The sequence below is a fragment of the Struthio camelus genome, chromosome 8 (assembly GCF_040807025.1).
Source record: "Struthio camelus isolate bStrCam1 chromosome 8, bStrCam1.hap1, whole genome shotgun sequence".
Taxonomy (NCBI): domain Eukaryota; kingdom Metazoa; phylum Chordata; class Aves; order Struthioniformes; family Struthionidae; genus Struthio; species Struthio camelus.
In genome coordinates this window covers 36,285,805-36,307,203 of record NC_090949.1, presented here as the reverse complement: position 1 = coordinate 36,307,203, position 21,399 = coordinate 36,285,805, and the positions used below count along the sequence as shown (strand labels likewise).

Genomic DNA, 21,399 nt, shown 5'->3' with positions numbered 1-21,399 from the left:
GTGCATCAGTGACAGTGTGGTTAGTGAGCATTGTATTCAATAATGCTATCTCTTCTTTTACAATTAGGGTCACTTTGGCAAGGTTGAGCTCTGCAGATATGATCCAGAAGGTGACAATACAGGGGAACAAGTGGCAGTTAAATCTCTAAAGCCGGAGAGTGGAGGGAATCACATTGCTGACCTTAAGAAGGAAATAGAAATCTTGAGGAATCTTTATCACGAAAACATTGTCAAATATAAAGGAATTTGCACAGAAGATGGTAAATCCTCATGGAGAATACTAAAAGTATATGCTAAAAGTATAGGAGTTTTCCTTTAAAAATCCAGCATTTTAAAAAGCAAACAGTCTTGCTTCCTGTCTTATGGCTCTAGATCTCTTTTTTTTTTTCTTTTTCATGGAGGAAGCAGCAATTTATCTCTGAAGTCCTCCTTCAGCCCTTTTTTGTGCTCAGCTAACTTTGACATGACCAAAATGGCTGCTGTTCTCACCAAATCCATTAAAAGAAATGAGCACCTGGGCAGACTGGGTTCTGTGTTCCAGGAGTGAGTTGACTATTGCAGCCCAGTTAAAACCCCATAAACCCACAGGTCATTATTAGAAGCGTATATTATTATTCATAGAAAAGAATCCCATTATATTTTGCATTTGCAATAGTGATTTTTTTTTTTAAAGTCAATATTTAAGAATAGTAACCTGCCTGGAATAGATTCTCCTCTGGCTTTGTACAGCTCTCAGCAGTGACTGCTAATGGGAGTTGGTGACTTTTAGTTAGAATCTGGCCATGGCCATACAACATCGCTGCAGAGCAAGCGCTACTGTGAAGTAACAGTTGGCCAATGGTATGAGCTGTGTACAAAAATTATTGGTAGTAATGACATGAGCAGGGCTACGTGCCTACAAATGAAAACATTTTTATTCCATTTTTAGGAGGAAGTGGGATTAAACTCATCATGGAATTTCTTCCTTCTGGGAGCCTAAAGGAGTATCTCCCGCGGAACAAGAACAAAATCAACCTCAAGCAACTTCTCAGATACGCAGTTCAGATCTGCAAGGTGAGCCTGACAGCAGCACAGCAGTGCCTTTCTTCAACTCTTCTGGTTAATTAATTTAATATAATATTTAATAGATTAATTGGGGGGGGGGGGGGAAAGGGAGAGGCACAGTTTATGAACGAGTTCGTTCATTTTGCTTTGCCCCCAGGGACCTGAATCCTGAAGAGATCTGTCCAGTGTTTTGGATGCTATTGGCAAAGAGATCAGCAAGGGAATAATTGCATAAGTGCTAGCTTCCCTCGCAAAAAGGTTACTTTAGGAAACAGAAGTTGTTCCTACAGCAGAACTGAAAGTATTAGAGAAGAGAGAGGACAGCATGCAGAGGAAGGGTATGTTGGCAAGAAAGAAAGAGCAATGTGCAGTTTTTAAAGTGGGCAGGAGACACAAGTAAGTGATGCAATAAGTGAGACTATGTGAAGCAATGTGCTTCCTGTAATCGGCTATAGTTTAGTGATTCTGGTGGACAGGGCAGTTGCAGGAGAAGGCCTGCTCACAGCCATCTGATTCTAGTTAGCAGCGTACGAAGGAACCATTGCCATGGAGAGAAGGGACTGAAGAGAGTAGCTGGTCTGCTGAAAGTTGGAAAAAAAACCCACAATGCAGAAACTAGAAAAACAGCCTTAACAGATCAGGAACCCAAAGGCAAGAGTTTAGCAGGAGGAGGGGTAAGAAAAGGACCTTGAAAAGTGCCAGCACTAGGAGATTCTGCCATGGGAAATTTGGATAGAATATTATTGCATGAGCAAAGGAGCATTTGAAAGGGAAGTTGGGAGAAAACGAGTGACTTCACTGTTGGAGAAACTAGCCTAAAAGGCTTTCTTCCCTCTTAGGGAATGGATTATTTGGGCTCCTGTCAGTATGTTCACCGTGACTTAGCAGCAAGAAACGTCCTCGTTGAAAGCGAGAACAGAGTAAAGATTGGAGATTTTGGTCTCACCAAAGCAATTGAAACCGATAAGGAGTATTACACTGTCAAAGATGACCTCGACAGCCCTGTGTTTTGGTAATAACATGTAACTTTATTTTCATTGACCAGACTGTGCAGTAGAATAACTTGTCTGCTCCCATGGACTTAGGCTTCCTGAAGATTTTTCCTGGTTCGATAAGAGCCCTACATACACATACAACAGCAGCCCAAGGAAGAGGCACGTGGTAGACTATACTAATCTACTGGTGCACCTTTTATTTCTTCCTGCACTTAATGATCCATTTTCCCTTTATTTTGTTTTTGGTTATTTTAGGTAGTTTCAGAGTGATTTGCTGTGTAACAGTTGTACCTAGTTCACTACTTACGTGGCATTCCAAGCCCTATGGCTACGTTAGGTTATATATGCAAATGCAGAGAGCACCTCTTCATTTAGCTTACTTTAAATGCATACAGGTTATGCACATGTGTGAGTAGATCTGTGCAGCCATGAAAAAAAATTTAACCAAGTCATGTTGTGTCTGTAGGTATGCTCCGGAATGCTTGCTGCAAAGTAAATTTTACATTGCCTCAGATGTCTGGTCATTTGGAGTGACGCTGTATGAACTACTTACTTACTGTGATTCAGAATCCAGTCCAATGGCAGTAAGTAGTTGTTTGAAGGAATTACTGTTAAAGCTGCTTAAATTAGTTTTGTTTTTGTTTTCTTTTTTCCAAAAAAACAAATGGAAAGAATTTCTGTGTTACATAAGCAATCCTCATGGTTGTCTTTCACTAAAGACCCTGAACAAAGATAAGTTGTGGTGACTACATGTCCTGGTGAGGAAACTTAATTTCACAGATTTTACTGTTTGTCATGTGTGTATATGGTGCACGTGGTCTGTATGATAAGCATCTACTGTTAATTTTCATTTAGAGATTAAAGTACCATCTTAACATCAAATCTGAATGGTGCGGATTAACACAGAGTAAGTGACGGCACAGCTGACTTTTGCTCTTCACACAGGAATTCTTGAAAATGATTGGTCCCACCCAAGGCCAGATGACTGTAGCACGGCTTGTTCGTGTGTTACAAGAAGAAAAGCGTTTGCCACGTCCGCCCAACTGCCCCGAAGAGGTAATTGTGCACCTAGACTTTTATAATGCTCTTCTCCTTCCTTTTATGCTAGATAAGCAACGAGAGAGCCACACATTCATGGCAAAATAGGCCTGATCGGTTGATTACTTTTTGTAGGAAATGCTTTAGGTTTGCTATTAGAAAGGTATTTGCACGGCTGGAACTACTGAGCAGCAGCAAGTCAGAAGGGAGGTAAGGAGCAGCCCTTGCCCAGCCCCCAGGAGCTCGTGGGCCTGAACCAGCGGGGCCTGCAAGATGAATTAGGCTGTCAGTCCCTGGCCCCTAGCCGACAGACACTTAGCTGGGTTAAACCGAGATTAATTAATTACCGAGGCGCCCAGTAGTAATTTTGACTAAACATGCACTCTTGAAAGTTGTTTTAAGCTACTGTTCACGCTACTGTTGCATCAGTCGTTTGCACTGTCAGACAAACCCATACCTTCATTTAAACAAAAAAAAAAGGTAGCAGGTAGTTGCTGATTCTGAGCACGGTTCTTGGCATGTTTCTCCTAGCTTCAATATTGTTCTTCATTTCATTGCAGTGAGAATCTGCTCCTGTATTTTCACTAGAGGGACAAAATACATGTTTCATTCATCCTTTAAAAAAAATGTTTTTTTTGTTAGGTTGACCAGCTGATGAGGAAGTGTTGGATATTCAAGCATGATGAACGGACCACCTTTCACAATCTGATTCAAGGATTTGAAACAATTATGAATAAAATATAATTAGTTTTTTATACTGTCAGTACTTCAAATGAGTGTAAAAACATAAATGCCCAAGACCTTTCATTTTTTTACCTACTGTAGTTTGTACTCTGACTGTGCTAATGTATTTAAAAGTTTCTTTTTCCAACAGGTTTCCTTTTTTTTTTTTTTTTTTTTTAGTCACCAGTTGGATCAAATTAATTAAATGACAGAAAAACATAGCTTCAACTCCTTTTGCTTCAGTTATTGCAAGACATTTTTATCTTTATTTGAGGAAGGTATCCACAATTTGAATGATCCTGGATGAATACAAACTGAAAGAACAGTCTCAAAAAAATGCTACAGTTCTCAGTGCATATAACTCATCTATGCAGTTTAAAACAAGCAAGCAAGTAAGTCTGCTGTTGACATATATTCCCTGAATACCTGAACCAGAGGACATAAGAGAACGTGATACAGCAATTTAGTAGTTTTTAATGGGATCTTGAAGTTTTTTTTAAAAAAGTTCTGGCTGACAAATTTCTGCACTTAGTTTTCTTTTTAAACTTTTTACTAAAATTTAACTCAGGCATGAAAAAAAAGATAAAATAATCAAGCCTTCTACATTAAAAAAATTATTTGACTGTCATCCCCCCCCCCCCAGTGAAAGCATGAATCAGCATGTGTAATTACACATTTCCACCTGCCACAGTTGCCACCATGTACACAGCTGTAAAACCCACAAACACAGCGCTCTGCAGCAGGTTGTGCAAGCGAGCGGCGGTGCACTGAAAGGCGCCTAGGGAAATAGGAGCTAGAAAATGAATCACCGTTGAGCTTGCGTGGGAGCACTCCCCCATGGCGGTGAAGTAGCGAATACGGCAGCGTGAGCAACAGGGGACAGGCCCTGGGAGAGGGAGCCGAGCCCTGAGCTGCACCACTGGGCTGGTTGATCATCTGTGCCTTTCGGGGCTGGGGGTTGGGGGGGGGGGGGTGCTTGGCAGGCTGGTGTTTTTTTTTTTTTTTTTTTTTTTTGGTTGGTGGTGATGTCAATCATTTCTTTGGCCAACATGTAAATTGATTTTAGCAATTTTCTGTAATGAAATCAGGGCAAAAGTGAGGTTAGGAGCTAGACTGGTCACTTGCGTTACACAAGCAGTTATGCTTTAACTAATACTAGCATGTGACTTGACTTTGCCTTACAGACTCAAAACATGCAATTGAGAAGTATTCAATTAATGAGAGTAAAAGCCAGCACCCAGTGGGGCCAGACTGGGACATGTTTGTTTTGTTTTTGTCAGGACCGGACTTACTTGGCATTTAAACTGTGTACCAGTCAAGCGAGGGCACTGGAGTCATTTTGTGAATGTCAGGCTTTTATAAGCAGTCGTTTACTTAAACTGCTGACCCTGTCCAAGAACTTGGGCACTATCGCTTTCCCCACCAAACCTGGATTTTGAAAATGCTTTGAGGAAATAATTCTGGCAATAACTGAAAGATGTCTTTGAATATAAATATATATATAAAAAAAAAAACCCTATGTAATTATGAGCTGCAACCAGGTCAGATTTATTTTTACAGTATTACCTGTTCTTCTGTATGTCAGTTATGTCTCTGATTGATTTTAAATCTATAAGCACTTTGTTACTCTTTATACAAATAAAGCTAATAAAGTTTTTTTTTTTTCTCCATGTGCATACCTGTTTGTTTTAATCATAAATCAATTACAGGAAGTTGTTTTTTTTTTTTTAATGTAACACTCTAGCATTGGTGACCAGACCATGTTGTCTTTAAAACAACCTTTCCCTACATTAAAGTATTACCAGAGATGTTGCCATTTCACAGAAAGCCACGCTAAATACACCAGCAATTTATTGTCATTGAAAAGGGTAACACTTTGAGAAAGTTGCATATACAAACAGTTTGAACATCATAATATTACAAGTGAATTTTTCAGTACATACATGTAGACTCCCAGACAACCCCAACAGCTATAAATGCATTGCTGTTCAGCAGCTTAAGGAATTATTGCCCGTTTGTGCATCGCATACGGCCTAGGCAATACAGCAGCTGCTGTAAGGAGCGAGGGCCTTTCTTTTTAAAGTTTAAAAATTTATGTCTTAGTCACATCACAAAGCTTAAAATGCAGAGTTTAAGACTTTTTTTTAAAAATTCAGTATTTAAAAATGGCTTCAGTAGTCTGTGTACAGCAATTAAGTTAGCCAGCCAGCCCTTGTGGCCTCAGTGCGAGAGGAATTAAGTCCAGCTCACTTTGCAGCAGGGTCCAAGGAGGCGACTGCAGGCGGGTCCGTTACAGAAGGCTGGCTCACAGCTTCTCTGTCAGGAACACTGATACCAAAAATAATGCTTTCGAAGTCTTCGGCTACAAGGACGTACAGCAGAAAAGAAAGACTCTAGCTGCAGTTGCTTGATTAATAAGAGAAAAAAAATTCAAAGTTATTTAAAAAAAAAAAAGACGCCGGGGCACGATGCCCATGTGGCACCTCTGTGACTGCGCCCCCGCGCGGTTCCACCAACCTGGCCCGACTGCCTGGGCACGCCGCGGGAAGGAGGACCGGTGCAGAAGGGCAGCCAATTTAATTCTTTGAGAGTGTTAGGAGGCAGCTTTAGTTTTTATTTTATTTTATTTTGATTCAGTGCTTTCCAACATACGCAGACGCATTCACAACCTGTAAGGTACTTACTCCAAATAAAGGCTGTAGAGTCTCGCCTAAGTGCAGCCAAAGAAAGATGATTGATTACTCTTCAGTCCAAATACCATCTAGCTGTTCAAAGCAGAGTTAATATTGCAAGACAGCACACCGTATAGTATCTTACTTTACTTTACTTTTAACAAACAAACATTTATTGAAAACATCACAGAGTCCTGGTAATACATTTGGTTGCGCTTCATTCCAGGATTAAGAAGAAATATTAAAACTATAAAGGCTGTAAATGCAGAGGTCTTTCTTTTAATCCTGGAAAAAGCAAGACTGGAAAAAAAAAAAAATTGCGTTTAAGGAAAAAAAAAAAACCTCAAAAATTACTACTAAGACTTCATCATTTTTTTAACTAACTTCCTTGGCCTGAAAATGAGGGCAAGGAGCCGAGGGCCATCCTCAGTATTTTTACTGCTTTTCGCTGGTAAGTTACTAAACAAGAAATCACCAAGTTACTTTTCTCTCTGAGCTTCCGACCACTGTTGATGTCGGCGGTTACACAACGGCAATAGCGGCCCAGCCTTAAGGAAGGCCAAGTCATGCTACCGCGACCCGGCTAATGTCTTATCAATGCACACAGTTTACTTGGCAAATCTGCCTGCTGTACAGGATTGTTCCTCGGGATATTTATAACCCGCACTGAAAGAAGCATTGTCTGAAGCTAAGGCAGCAATACAGAGCAGAGGTATGAAACGACGGCCTTGACGCCTTAAGGCAGGACTGATGGATTCAATTTCAATAAACACGCTTTTTTTTAAGAGAGGCTTCTGCGTAACGTACTGCTGAGCCCTGAATCTGCTGGCCCATGTACTCCACCGGGCCAGGGTCTGGCGAGGAAATGAGGTACGAAGAGCCTCGTTTTTCGCTTCTGCTTGGAGCCACCTAAGGACAAGAAGCAAATAAGCGATACGTGATCCCGAACGAGCAGCGTCAGAAATAAAGCTCCGGTCTGGGCACGACCAAGCACCAAGAGCCAGGGCCTGACTCCAAATGCGCCGCGCTGCTGGCTTTACGGCACAGCTATACGCAGCCTATGAGTCACTTTGTGAGTTCGTGCCCTTTCCCTGTAAAACCAAGCCTAAGTGCGTGCAGTGGTGTGCTGCAGTACATGCGTTTTTGTGAGGGCAACCGGATGGCTGAGGCAGGTGGCCGTGCTCCGTGGGGCGCAGTTAAAGCGGCAGTTTAATGGCCATGCTGCCACCCTGTAGCGTCAGTGCAGCTCCAGACGTGCTCATCCCTGAAAGCAAGTCACCAGTGGGCTACCTCCCCCGCCCCCAAATCTTTTCACTCGAAACCATGAGTTTCACGGTACAGCTCTCATCGCAAATAAGATTGTGAAGGACTTGTTTTGCAGCCACACCAAGGCAGGTTTGAGGTGTCGACCACCAGGTAGCCTCTGACCACCTGCAGCCACAAACTCACGCATGATACAGAAGTGAAGGAGTGAGCGGTAACGTCTCTTTTAAATGAAACCTTCAGTTGAATTAAAATGCCTCACACCAATATGTGGAAAAAAGTCTCGAGAGCCTGAGATCAAGTTTCTAGCGAGGGTGCGAGTGGCCTAGCCCTGCCCCAGTGCCGGGGCTCTTCGGGGCTCCGCGAGGCCCAGGTTCAAGTCTGCTTTGGGATCCACCAGGGCAGCAAGTTACAGCACTCCTGCCCCTACAGACACGCAAACTCTACAGACACCTTACAGCTTACTTAGGCCCTGATTAACGACTCGTAATCACTCTGCCTCTCTTTCCCCAATGGGTCACTAATCACATTCCCAAAAGGCTTGGCTAAGTATCGTCTGCTCTGCAATTACATCCTGACCCTGGGTCTCTCCACCTCCTACTCAGCCACACTGAGTAGGTGGGTTTAAGTCTGGCTACTAGCTCAGAAAGTTTGAGGTTTTGCTTGACGCCGGAATTAATATTTTAGAAACCATGACACATTTTTCACAAACTGGGAAACTCTCATTCCTTAATTCAACCACAAGAATAGCTACGCTGACTAAACACCTCAGCCTCGCCGCTCCTCTCTGGCCAGCTCTCTGAAGCACCGCTTGCTAGGTGACACTCACAACTCACGTTACCCTTTGCTGGCCTCGTATTTCATTTTAGAGTGCAACTGTCATCATTGTAAGGAGGAATTTGCTGGAGCAAGGAACTTTTTTTTTTTTTTTTCTTTCTCGCCCTCTCTCCTGTGAGCGCCTGTCCCAGGGGGTGAGCTAGTCCACCACCCCGCACCAGCTTGCACTCAGCCTATGGCATCGCCCCAGCTTGCTTCACACCAACGCCCAACCGTGCTCCTTCCGACTGGGAAATGCAGCTACAGAAGCAGGAGAACAGCGGGCAGTGGGGCTAACGTGAGCGGACACCCAAGCACCCCCCTAGTCTTAAACAACACGGAGCCTTTTTGGGGATCAGTTTTGCAAATCGTCTTTTCCGAGATTTATCATTTAATTCTAGGAATGAGAAAAGTACCTAGTTGTCAAGGCAAATCATACATCTGCTTAGTCTATGCCAAGGGATTGCTCTCTTTCTACCTTTTATGGAATCTGGCATTAAGACAAACTTCACAGCAAGCTGTTTAACATCATCTTCACATACAAGCTTTCCTCGCTGGATTGGAAATAAACTGAAAAGTCGCAGTTAACGCAGACACTAGACTATCTCTTTCTTTTCAGTGCTGTTACAGTTTCCCTCGGTACCAGTCATGTCATAGCTCTTTGGAATCTGAAAGCGCAGTTTTTTGCTGCCCCGCCGCGAGAGGTTTCACAGTACGCGGCAACGTGCTCCGCCTCGGCCACCTTTATTCCAAGACACGTCAAAGTCGGTTCTAGCCAGGCTTTGTCTCCTGTCCACAAATCATGAATTACTACAGCTGCATGTTCCTTTTAAATCTCCTCCAAAAACCAGGGATTTCATGCCAAGCCTCAGATGCGAGTTCTCTAATGCCAGAACATCATGAATCCTGCCACTGACCCCTGTATCACAGCAGGGTTTCACACGGCGATGTGCGAGACCTGCGTGCAAGGCCGGGCTGCTGAGCAACCCTGGAGGCAGCGGCCGGGCTGGCGAGCCGGCCCCGCTCCCCTCCAGAGGCTCTCAGAGACCACCATCACTCTCATGACTGCGTGGCCGGGACCGGACTCACAAGGAGCAAAGCTCATGATGCTCATCAGCACGCTGCCCTGCAGCCACTGCAAAACACATGACAATCTGGCGTTTCAGGTCTTGCTCATCCATAAAAAATGGGAGCCATGTGATTTACCAAGGGCATGAGAGTCTGTATCCCCCAAAACTTCCAAGAAAAAGAAGGGAAGACCTGTGCTTAGACCAAATAAAGCTTGTATTACCATCATCTTGGTCTGCGTTAAACCGGTCTTTCAGTCTGGACTCTACGGCCTCCTTTAAACTGGCTCTCTACTTCCACAGCACCTCCTCATCCCTCTGGCATGTTTTACTGACGAAAACAAAGTGTCTACTGGGGCCAACTGACAAAGGAAGCTTTGTTCGGTGAGTCTGACTGAAGTAGGTTGCATCTGACTTCTGGTGGATACTTCAAATGAAAGCCACTTAAAAATGGTTTTTCCCTCCCAAGGTCCAGTTAACAGTAGTAAAAAACAGCTCCTGAAGGTAACGTGCCTGCTGCCACGACTTGCTAACTTCACTTTGGAGATTTTTATCCCAAAGGCACTCACTGCCAAACACAGACCTTGTCCACAAGTCAGACAAAAATCTAAAAAACAGTGAGAACTACCTCCTCCTTCTTCATTTACTTTCTACTTTCTTCACTTACCTACTTAAAAGCATTTTCGCACATTCATCCTCCCAGACACCATCTTTCCAAGAACTTTGCTCACAAACTTCCAACCTTTCTTGACCCGGGGGCTTTGGTGGTAGTAATTGAGCACCGATCTCCAGGGCGCTGGAGGGCTCCGAGCGGGTTCAGCATCGACGTGTCCTGCCCAATTGCTGCTCCCGCTTATCGCATCCACCAGGAACCTCGTGTGATGCTGAACGACGCAGGACCCTGACTAGCGCAGCTATGATGCAGTGGAAAAGCTCTCCCTTGGCTTGCCCTGCGTCAAAAGTCTATGAAAAGTATTATTTTGTTTTTTCTCTGAGGCTGGGGGAAGGAAAGCAACTTTTGACACACTTGGGCCTCCAAAAACATCTCATTTACTGTTTAGCCACTCGGTGGCAGCATAAGACAAAGAAGGAGGACTTCTGCCAGCAGCGGGCTTGGGCTGCATCTGCAGCCCCTCTGCTTAGTCTCTCCTCCCCCTTATTTAGGGGGTTTTGTGGAGGAAACTGCCAGCTGCCTGGCTGGTATGACCCCTGGGCTGCCGTGTAAAATGTAGGCAGGACCTGCAGGCAGGTACTCTGTAGTCTGGGTGAGATCCACCCACAGATTCCTAAATGCAGAATGCGATCCATGATAAACCAGTTGAAAGAAAATAGGTTTACATTTTTAGTTGGTATAGTCATGAGCAGTCAGCGGATATGAAAATATCTGAATCGCACTCGGCTGCTAAAAGAAAGCGCGTACAGCTCAGAGCAGCTCAGGCATGCAGCAACTTCTTGAGCACCATACAGAAACGTTTTGCTTTTTTACTTTACACAATTCCTTAAAAAACAACAACAACAAAAAAGCATTGGTAACACAAGGGCTATACAATGGCCTGGGAGTCCTTAAACAGACTCATTGGGAAACGTCTTACAGAGTGTTGTTTCATGGTGGGAGTATTCCAATATACTCCTGAACTTCCTAGGTAACTTCAGACCGTGGGAGCTTAGGGGGAAGAACAGTTCTGGAGGATATCGTCAAAAGCATGAGTCTGAATCCTGAAGAGTGAATGTGCAAGGATCCCAAACGCTGACGGGCAGTGCCGTCCTTGCCACACAGCCCAGCCCTTCATTTCTACCCTACTGCAGCAGCCAATATCACCAACAAAGCAGTTGCCCGGCAGCCTAAAGCATCCTCACAGCTGATGGGACAAACAGCCAGCGGAGACAGTAGGAAAATAAAATTATTTCTCACCTCAGAGGCTTCAGTTTCAAAGTCATCAACTCTGGCCTGGGTAGTGTTATATGCCTGAGCATAATGCTGATACCACTGCTGAACAGCCTCCTATAAAGGAGGAAAAAACCTCTTCCCATTAGCTGTCTACCACCATCACTTTAAATGAAAACAATTCTTATTACCACTTTGCAGGACATGAGAATGAATTAAAGGCAAAGCTCTCCAAGAAGCATCAAAACACATTTAGCAGCAGTGATAAAGCTCAAACCAAACATTTAAAGCTACGTTAAGTGCTTAAAAGATACACAAGGCAGCACTGCCTTGGCAGAATACGCAGAAGTACAACGTCGTTTTTGTTACCGGGAAGTACAGATCAAGTTGAACGATCCGCGGCATCTCTGTACCTCAGTGACACCATCCGAGTCCTTCACGTTACTGATATTAAAAATAATACTAAATATTGCAATACTGCTATTTTTTTTTAAGCAGGATTTCAAGGACTTGGGGATGTGAACTACCTCCGGGAGGCATCAAAATAAACTTAAAGCCAATAATCAGATTCGGGCAAGACACTCCAGACTACGTCAGGTGGCTGTGTGAGACACACTGCTCAGTGCCCACGGCCAATCTCTCCTGCTCCTCTCACCCAGATTTCCACTGGATCTGCTCCGACTCAGAGGGAGGGCCTGGCAAAGTCCCCTGCTGCAGCACACGCTCTCCAGTGGTCCTGCCCCTCCGCCCCTCCTGGCCCCCCGAGTCGAGACCCTGCGAGCACCAGCCAACCTCAGGCCCAGCCACGCGCCTGCTCCCAATCCCCCGGGGACCGAGCGACTCTTGCAGCAGCCCTGCTCCACGTCAGGAGTTTTAGAGCAATTCAGATTTCCTTGTCACCAGCCTAGGAGAGGAAAAGATAGGAGTGCAGCTCATTTCTGCCTCCCCAGTGTAGGGTGAGACCAGGCAAAACAGCTCTGACGAGGGGGAGGAGGGACAGGGTAGGGACAGGGGCAGGAGACCTAGAGCAGAGCCACAAGGGGTCTCTCAAAGTAGACCCAAGATTCTTACAGAGAAACTCCGAGAGAACTACTATCCATTTCCCATATGTGTTTTGCATACAGCTAGAATCATCTGAACTGTTATCTTTCTATATAGACTAGTGAGGGCTAATGAAAACACAGGAATGTTATTTCACAGACAGTCTCAATGTTTGTGAAATTCAGTCCTTGCTGTCAGGCCTCTCCAGAACAGGGACAGCCCTCCATCTGAATGGCCATACTCTAATCATCAAATGCTACATATGGTAAAGAAATCCTATGCAGTGAAACCAACTGGCAGAGAGTGGAAAAATTCCCAAAGCTACACAAGAACTCCTGCTCTACAGAACACACTCTTCTCTGGGATCCAGCCAAAGCTCGAGAAAACTGTTTTGGGAAAGGAAAGAGGAAAAATCTTCATGGTTTTGAAGAGAAACAAAAGCCAAGCCAGAAGTTATATGAGAATAATTCTTTGGCTGACTGTACTAAACTCAGAAAAGGTTCTGGAGAAGCAATCTTCCAACAGTTATGACCTGCAGCAGGGAACATACTGAGGTTTTTTTGACTGGGATTAAGTGTACTTTGTGCTAAATCTCTTCTGCACCACTCACAAACTATCTGTGAAGAGGACGTACACAGGTCTAGACTGTGGGAAAGCCTAGGATCCCCTGAAGAGTGGCTGATGATGCTGGGCAACATCATCCAACTCCACGCTGGGCTAACAGATCACATGTGTACGGAGAAGTGCATTGAAGAGTCCATAGAGAAAAACAATAGCCAACCTCAGGCCCAAAGATGAGGAATCTATGAGCAACTTGCCAAAAATTCTGCTACCGGAGCTCCGAGGGACGAACCAGCCTTCAGAAGAAAGAAAGTGCTGCAAAACAACATACCTGTGTGTACTCCCCATGCTGTTGAGAGTAATTAAAATAATTTTCCGCTCCGTGTTGTGATGTAGCTCCCTGAGACACAGCAGCATCCAAAACGTTGTTCGAAAGTCCAGTCTGCTGCGGTGGACTAGAGGTTTTGCTGGCAATTGCTGTCCATAACACAAATAATACACAGTTCACATAAGCTTCCTGGTTGCAATCCCATACAACAATGTGCTGGGATTACAACAGAAATTTGCAACTTCAGATTGTGCTGGGCTTAAAACTAAACGGTGTTACAAATAACTGAAAGGACTTCTAGAAGCTTTATCTACATCAGTAAGCCCATGAACTCTGAAAATCTACCCCTTTCTCAAATAAAATACTAACTAAAAGCATAAACGATACCGCAATATTAAGACCGAATACATGATTTCATTAAAGATAAATCACTTGCCAAGCAGAGTAAGAATTTGCCACATTCTGGTCAGGAAAACTTTCAATGAAAACCGCTGAATGGTTGCCTACCTGGAAGACATATACCAGGCAACACACTTGCCAAATTCAAGTAGGGGTTGGTACTAAGACGTATTTCTTTTGGTGGTTCTCCCAGCAGCGAGGTCTGTTTTTTCAAGGGAGCCTGTGAAATAATGGGATAGGTATCATGTGTCAAGTATGCATTATACTCATACTACATTGTCAGGAATAAGATTTGCGTCCCAGCATGATTTTGAAAAAAAGTATAGCCCTATGAAACGTAACACGAAATCTTTTTGCATAAATACTGGGGACACGCTGCCTCGATTTTTTTCTCGCCAAATAATTTTTTAGGAAGGTGTCTGTTTAAATTGTAAGTTTCTGAGGAATATGAAAACAAAAATTACACATTCAAGAAAGTGCATATAATAACTGCCGTAGCCACCACAGATGAAGGGAATTAGCATCATGTACACAGCCAAGACAAAATCAGCTCCAGTCACCCGGAGTCACAAGCAAATGGAGGGCAAACGAGCCCTACGTTCAGATGGGAATGTCTGCGACGTAACGTTATAACACCTTACTGACCGCTCTGTCCACCAGCCCTTATTCTAAAGGGGAAGATGTTTATGAGTGGGAATGAAGCATCAGGACGCACTCACGTCTCCAAACCACTCGAAGTGTTTTCCTACGAGGGCCTAGGAAGTGTACGCTATCAGTTTATGGCCCCTTGACAGGGAAGGGCTCTCTGTGGAAGAGAAGAAAATTTGCAGGTATAGACAAATAGTTCATCGGGGAGGAAAAGTAGAGTTATCCTGAGGGGAAATTTTTGCCAACAGCTACTAGTTTCAATAGCTGAGCAAGATAAAACATTATGTTTAACGTTCGAGTAGGAGGTTTACTTATAGCATTGGAAAAAGCCACCAAAAATAGGGTTGAAATAAGCAGCTACGACAAGTTGGATAGCCTGTCTGAAACACACAGCTCAAAGATGTTTATATGGCACCCTCCTCTACATATATTCCACTGATTTTTCAAAGAAAAAAATCCCATTATTTAAAAATATTAAAAATAGTATTAATCATCACCTTCTCACAAACTGTGAGCCCAGTTTTCAAACACAAAAAACTCTAACGGAGAGTTGAGATTCTTAATCTGGATACAAAAGCTGGCATTTAAGAGAGTATGACTGTTCAGCACCAGCATACAAACTGTGGATGTCTTATTAACGGAGTGATTTCTGCAAACTGGGCTGTCTGCTGATGTGGAAAAGGAAACAATTAGAACATCTGCCAGGATTTCAAAAAAGAACTTTCCATCATAAACAATATGTTCCTCTCACTAAATGAAACACTGCACTAAAACACTGATTTTATCTAGGCATACACACCCCCTCTATGTATTTTATCCATATGTAAACATACATAGGTAAAACATAGGTGTGTATATATATGTAAAATTCCACTTCGTTACGGTGAAAAGTAATTTAAAAATTAAAAAGCCTACTTGCTGAAGTAGGACCAAATCTCTCAAAGCTGTGTAAAGAATACAGCCACAATACCTTATGGAATTTAATCACTTCAGCTGCTTCAGAAAACACATAAGGTTAATAGAGATCTGATCTGAATTAAATAAGATCTGCTTGCTTCCACGTAGATGCCAAAGTATATTATAAAAAAAAGTAAGCGTCTGGACCAAATTCTATTAATCACAGGAAATACAGAAAAACATGTAATAGACAATTTTGGTTCAACCGCTCCCCCTCTGCCTTTGGGGAAAAAATAATAAAATTGATTTCAGTCTGGGAAGATGTCAGCGGTGGCTAAGAGGATATATATTAAAAGGGGAAAAAATGCCTACACATATAAACATAAACACAATCTGGAAACCCGAAGGCCTTATGTACCAGCAGAATTGCTCCTGATCAGTCACCAAATCCCGTAAGTTCAATTTTTAGTCTTGAAAAGGGACATTCCCCTTGAGATAATTTCATCATCAAATATTATGAGGCATACACATGGGGAAAAAAAGAAGCACTGAAAAAAAAGATTCCTTTGTTAATTAATTCAGACCACCAAAGAGCATTACTGTTCTCTCCCTATAACTCATAACTGAAATGACCTTAAAGTATCTCATGAACGATCCTGTGACCTAGCAAATTTTATAGTGAAGAACTACAATAAGCAGTTGCAGTTAACTCTTAAGCATATTTAAATAAAAAGCACTAAATCCACACACAAGAAAAAAAGATGAAAAATATCAGAAGAAAAGGAAACATTGGTATTCGGTGTGCCTTACCCCCAGGCTTGTATCAGTACTCTTCAGCTGGTTTTGTTGTTTGGCATGTCCGGCCCGCAAGGCTCCCGCAGACAGACTTGTGAAGGTCTGATGGTAGGGCTGCGCCGCTGAGATGACCGCTTCGGTAGCGGATTGTTTATCCGGAGTGTTGTTTTGCCCTGGTAGAGCTTGTCCAACAACGTGCTGGTTTGGAAAGAATGGCAACATGCCCATCCCCGCTGCTGCTGCGGCTGCTGTTTGAATTGGAGTCAGATTAGATGCTGCAGTCAACCATAAATGGAGAAACTTTTTTGTTAGACGAGATTTATCTGTACGTTTTGTCTGTGGTTTTTATTAAGTGCTGAGAAAAACATTTAGAGATCTATTTTACAGCTGTCTCAGAATGCTGGATTCTGATGATAGTTTTGATTCTTTTAGCGTCCCAGGAACAAACAACTTTATTTAAAGCTAATTCTATAAAAGAAAACTGTGAGTGTTTCCGATAACATACTCATTCTAAACATCCCCTTTCGTAATAGTTACTGAGCGTTTCCTGCTGCTTTCAAAAAGCCTTTGAACACCACTCTAGAGGTCTTGTGTATGGACACAGGGAAAATAACCCCCCACCAACTGCATTACTACAATTCTTTTTAAAAACAAAACAGCTAGAAAGCATTCTCTAAAATTAAAATCTAGAAATTCAAAACCGGTTTCTTTATTCCACAAGAAAGCTTTTATTTGGTACTGCTCAGTACATTAATCAAACCACGTCTAGAACTATGAACGGATGGCAGCACCTTTAACAACGTAACCAAGCCGCCCAACAAAAATGCAGCAACTAAGAAAGTATTTAATAACGGTTGGGTCCAGCTCGCGCTGCAGAACATATGGCTCTCAACGGGGGTAACATAAAAAGATACCCTAGGCTGTGTCACAACTGATCTTTCCTCATAACAACTAAAGGCATCGCTGCACCTAGCAATTTGCATTGAAAACTGGTTATCAGTCAACGACCAGACATTAAAATGTACTAAAAATGGTAGTTAACTGAGCAAGCGGGATTTCTGACAACCTGCAAACATTCAACAAACGCCACAGGGTATTCCCCCATGAATGAACAGATGAGAGAGGCCAAGCAACAAGACAACAGACTTTAAGCTTGTTTCCTGCTTAAAACACGCACAAACTATCATCAATTTAGTGATATATTTGTAAGAGCCGCAAGATACGATGACTGCTCTCTGATTTGTCTGGAAGATAAATGCGTTAAATGAGAAACCCTTTTATGCCAAAATTCAACATAAAACGGAACAGAGATAGTTCAAAGGCTTCTGAGTGCACTAAGTTAAGATAAAGGGATCACAGCCTATTTCACTTGTCCTGAATCGATGAAAGAGATGTCACTAAATGCTCCTTTAAAACCTCAGATGTCTAAGCTGCCCCATCTGCATCCTCAAGGCACAGGAAGACATTCCCTGGTCAAATTCTGGTACCAACAGAGAAGGTGATTTTCATCCAAAATGCTACAAGCCTCAGGTACGTTAATGCTACATGCTATGACCTTAGGTGCGGGATACACAAAACGTTCCCGTACACACTGAACTATTCTGCTTACTCCTAGATGTTTACAGTCATATACCTGTTTGACTTAGCAAAAAAACTCAGTCAGGTTTAGTCAGCCACAAGAAATAACAAGTGTGGCTGGGCTATATGGTCTCCTTCTAAGTATTTTTATTTTGGAGGGGATAAACAATATAAAATATTACTGTAGAGTTATTATTATGAAGCTACTAAGAACGGACAGAGTAAAAATAATACACTGAATTTCTTGAGGAGAAGGAGAGAGTCACACACCTGTTACAGAATTATAACAGTTAAATGGATATATGTACGCTATCTGCACGTCTGTTTTTTCCCCCTAAAATATTTCATTTTATCGAACTGGGAGGCCTCTAACATTGTGCGGCTTAATGAAAAAAACTTATCAGTGCAGCAACATCCATAGGCATTTCACAGGGAATAGCTATATGACTTGTACTGTTGTCCAGCTCTGTCCCTACCTTACCGAGCAGCGAAAAGGTTCAAACATATTACTGCTTTTGCTAAAGTGGGAGAAAGTAAGACACATAATGTCAAGCTGACTTCGTAGGAAATAGAACATCATTTACACTTATGAGCTTCTCCACGGGTTCCCATGCCCGAACTCACAGATGGCATCACCCCTATTCCCAGTACTGTCTGAAGCAGCATTGTTGGAGGTTCTCCCAGCAAACCTGGTTTCTGTAAGGAAGAACAAAAGATGTGTACATGATTAAAATGATCTATCTGTAGCTATCTGTTACAATTTTCAGATTCAGTTAATCTTTTTGGATACAAGAAACTGTTAAATGATAACAGATTAAAAAACATATATTCATTCTATCAGTTATAAGACTGTCCAAAAATAGCCAGAGTTAGTGATGACCTTACACTATTAGCCTGAATGTTCTCAATCTTCACGAGCTGCTGCTGCGGCAATGACAGGTGAGGAGGGCTCTGCAGCAGTAAGTTAGATGTACTCCCCAGAACTGAATTCTGTGAAATTAATGAAAGAAGTGTTGGCTGAGAACCATGGAAAATAGTACCTTCTTGAAACATTTTCGGGTAATACTGTCTACAGAAATTTAAATTATCTTCTGAATTATTACAGCAAAGAAAATAACTATTTCTGCCACAGAACAGTGTCTTCAAGCTCTTTTAATCCTTCTTTCCCCTAGCCCTCCTTTTTCCCCCCCACAGCCACAAATAAGTTTTGAGATGGTTTTTAAAGGATCAAGAATATATTCCAAACTTGATCCAGACTCCATTCAAGCCCTGTGCCTAAGCCACCAGGAAAAGGTAAATGTGTTTGAAGCCTCTGCAGAGAGCCTAGGCAAGGCACTGATAACGGTAAAGACGAGGCACCAAGGCTTCGGTGGATACCAGCTGCATGGATAAGCACCTCAGGGTTTGTTAACGTCCGCACTGTGCCTTGCGCTGCATTTGTAATACGTAAGCTCCGTCAAGCATCGATAGACTTTATGGGACACTGTTATAACTAGTGGGGACTCCCATGCCTTTCCTTACAAACAGCTTCAAAGAGGAATATCCACATGTTTTCTTTCCCCTTTCTAGTGGGAACTACCTACACCAAGTTCTATTCCAGGAACATCTGGAAACCGACAATTCAATCGCACTGTGATTTGTGCTGCCTACAAAATATTTTTCATCCAAAATTTCAGTATCTTTGTTCGCCACCACAATCAAGGCATTTAATCAACAGCTTTGGGAGAACACGTTCAGACTTTGCTGCAGGTATATTCAGCTGTGTGCTCAGGTTAGCATGGTGGTTTGAAAGAAAACTTCTGTCCACACCAGATCACAACACCACATTATGATTCATACTAGCTGAACACACGCCTGAAACTGTTTTCAACCGTCTTTCTGGCAGCAGTTCCTGAGCGTGACTTGCCAGGCAAAACATAAGTTGCTCTACAAATCTTTTTGTACAGCAGCGCAAGAAGAGAGAAACGGGACGCTGACTGTGTGAAATCAGAGCGAGTACTGCCTTTCCTCATTTTTTGAGATTTCCTACACAGGAAAGATCACCATAAAACAGATAATGAAGCTAGTACCCACAGAGAAGGCAGCTCTCAGGATGTATGGTTTTGCACATTTTATGGTCAGCTCCATAACACTTCACAAATATTTTCAAGCCTAGGCTGTGTCTTTGCAGGGGAGGGTCAGATTTCTTAGAGAAAAGAAAAAAATTCTTTTGCAAATTCTCTACAAATGAAACAACACACAAAACAAGGGCATCTTAGGCACTACAATGTTAGACTCTGGACTCAGAAACATGCTATTTAAAACAAAAAAGGGCCATATCTAGATAATTATGCAGATATTTGAATTGCCTTAAAGCTTTCCAATAGATGTTATCTGCAGCCATTTATTGTCACCAATACCATTGGACGTTCTTCCTAAACTTGGTTCTGTCAACAAAGAAAATGTATTAACTCAACTGCAAAACTTTCAGGAATACGAGAGTGGAAAATCTGATTGGTTAGAGTCTGCAAAAGGAAGTCCCTGCGTTAATAAAGATTTAGTACTCAGGAAACACATCACTGTAAAAGTTTAAAATGCATTATATTAGCACGTGATAGTCATAATTAAGAAAAATTAAAGCAGTTAAAAGTCAAACAGGTGTGTTGCTTGGGAGGCAGGGTGGGAGTTGAGCCAGCGAGATGCTGTCTGCTCCCCTGCGTTGTGACAAAACTGAATTCCAGGACACTAAGAGAGAGTGAACCGGTTCTCCGGCTTCAGGGAATAGCCTGGAATAAGTCACTGAATAACAGCAAAATGAGCCTAATAGGAGGAATCAAGATAATCAAATCACTGCCAACAAAAAAATCAGGCTATTAGATCAGGTTTGGAGCTAATTATATGACAGGAGGCTCCATGGAAGAGTATTAGATGCATGAGTCTCTCCAAAGAGAAGAGCACTAACTCGTTTGGCTGCAGCACTCTAAGCCAAAAACACTGGATCATCATCAGTCAGACTCTTAGCTATGTAAAACTTGCCTCTCTCCAGCTGTGATTAGAAAACATTCATATTGCCATTCATATTTAACATTTGAAATGAATATATTCATCTTGCACTTTTCAGGGGAAAAACAGGAAAGTTATATTTAACTACTGCAAAGAGCACCTTTTTTAGCATTTCACGCTAGTTTCTTTTAAGATTTATAAGCCTACATCTGCCAAAAGAACAGCAGAAATATCTAATACTTAAGAGTTTTTATTCGCTGTATGGGAGTTTATGAAACATCAGAAAGAATAAGTCGGTGGAATTGACTCCAGTCCCTCAGAGGGACTTATGAAAATCCCCCTGCATGAATACTAAAGGCAAATTATGGCTCTTAGCAGAGCCGTAACACTGGAGAAGCCTCTGAGCGAACCCCAGGGTAAGACAGAAGCTAGGCAGGTCGCTGGCCAAGTACACTGCTCCAAGGGAGGAGCTCTGGCTAAGGGTATTACTCCAGCTTTTGTTCTCATCACCAATTTCTAGAGTAGATTCATCCTAAATACCCTTTATAGGAACTTTCTTCAGAAATTCTGGAGTCAATAAGGAAGTCACATCAACTTTACAATGAATTACAGGTACTCCAAGAACACTTCAAACAGCTTATTGCTTTGGTTTATTTTTGACTAAGAA

The 21,399-nt window shown here is 42.5% G+C and overlaps 2 protein-coding genes across 11 annotated transcripts in view; one reads left to right on the top strand and one right to left on the bottom strand.

The window, feature by feature from the left end:
* Positions 1-4,441, top strand: part of JAK1 (Janus kinase 1) — a 67,031-nt gene extending 62,590 nt beyond the window's left edge. For all 4 annotated transcript variants that reach the window (XM_068953437.1, XM_068953435.1, XM_068953438.1 and 1 more), the window contains exons 20-25: positions 68-260; positions 929-1,053; positions 1,884-2,056; positions 2,506-2,623; positions 2,985-3,095; positions 3,720-4,441. In XM_068953437.1, the coding sequence (XP_068809538.1) occupies positions 68-260; positions 929-1,053; positions 1,884-2,056; positions 2,506-2,623; positions 2,985-3,095; positions 3,720-3,821 (822 nt within the window). In that variant the 3' untranslated portion in view covers positions 3,822-4,441. The remainder of the gene's footprint in view (positions 1-67; positions 261-928; positions 1,054-1,883; positions 2,057-2,505; positions 2,624-2,984; positions 3,096-3,719) is intronic.
* Positions 4,442-5,633: 1,192 nt separating this feature from the next.
* The window catches only part of RAVER2 (ribonucleoprotein, PTB binding 2), a 38,976-nt gene continuing 23,210 nt past the window's right edge, over positions 5,634-21,399 (bottom strand). Inside the window, exons 7-14 of one of the 7 annotated variants that reach the window (XM_068953439.1) lie at positions 18,636-18,740; positions 18,335-18,446; positions 16,188-16,420; positions 13,941-14,052; positions 13,437-13,582; positions 11,531-11,620; positions 6,318-7,381; positions 5,634-6,162 (exon numbers count right to left, since the gene is read on the bottom strand). In XM_068953439.1, coding sequence (XP_068809540.1) covers positions 7,235-7,381; positions 11,531-11,620; positions 13,437-13,582; positions 13,941-14,052; positions 16,188-16,420; positions 18,335-18,446; positions 18,636-18,740 — 945 coding nt within the window. In that variant the 3' untranslated portion in view covers positions 5,634-6,162; positions 6,318-7,234. Of the gene's footprint in view, positions 6,207-6,317; positions 7,382-11,530; positions 11,621-13,436; positions 13,583-13,940; positions 14,053-16,187; positions 16,421-18,334; positions 18,447-18,635; positions 18,741-21,399 lie in introns of those variants that run through there. The other 6 variants (XM_068953440.1, XM_068953445.1, XM_068953446.1 and 3 more) reach the window with 6 other exon arrangements.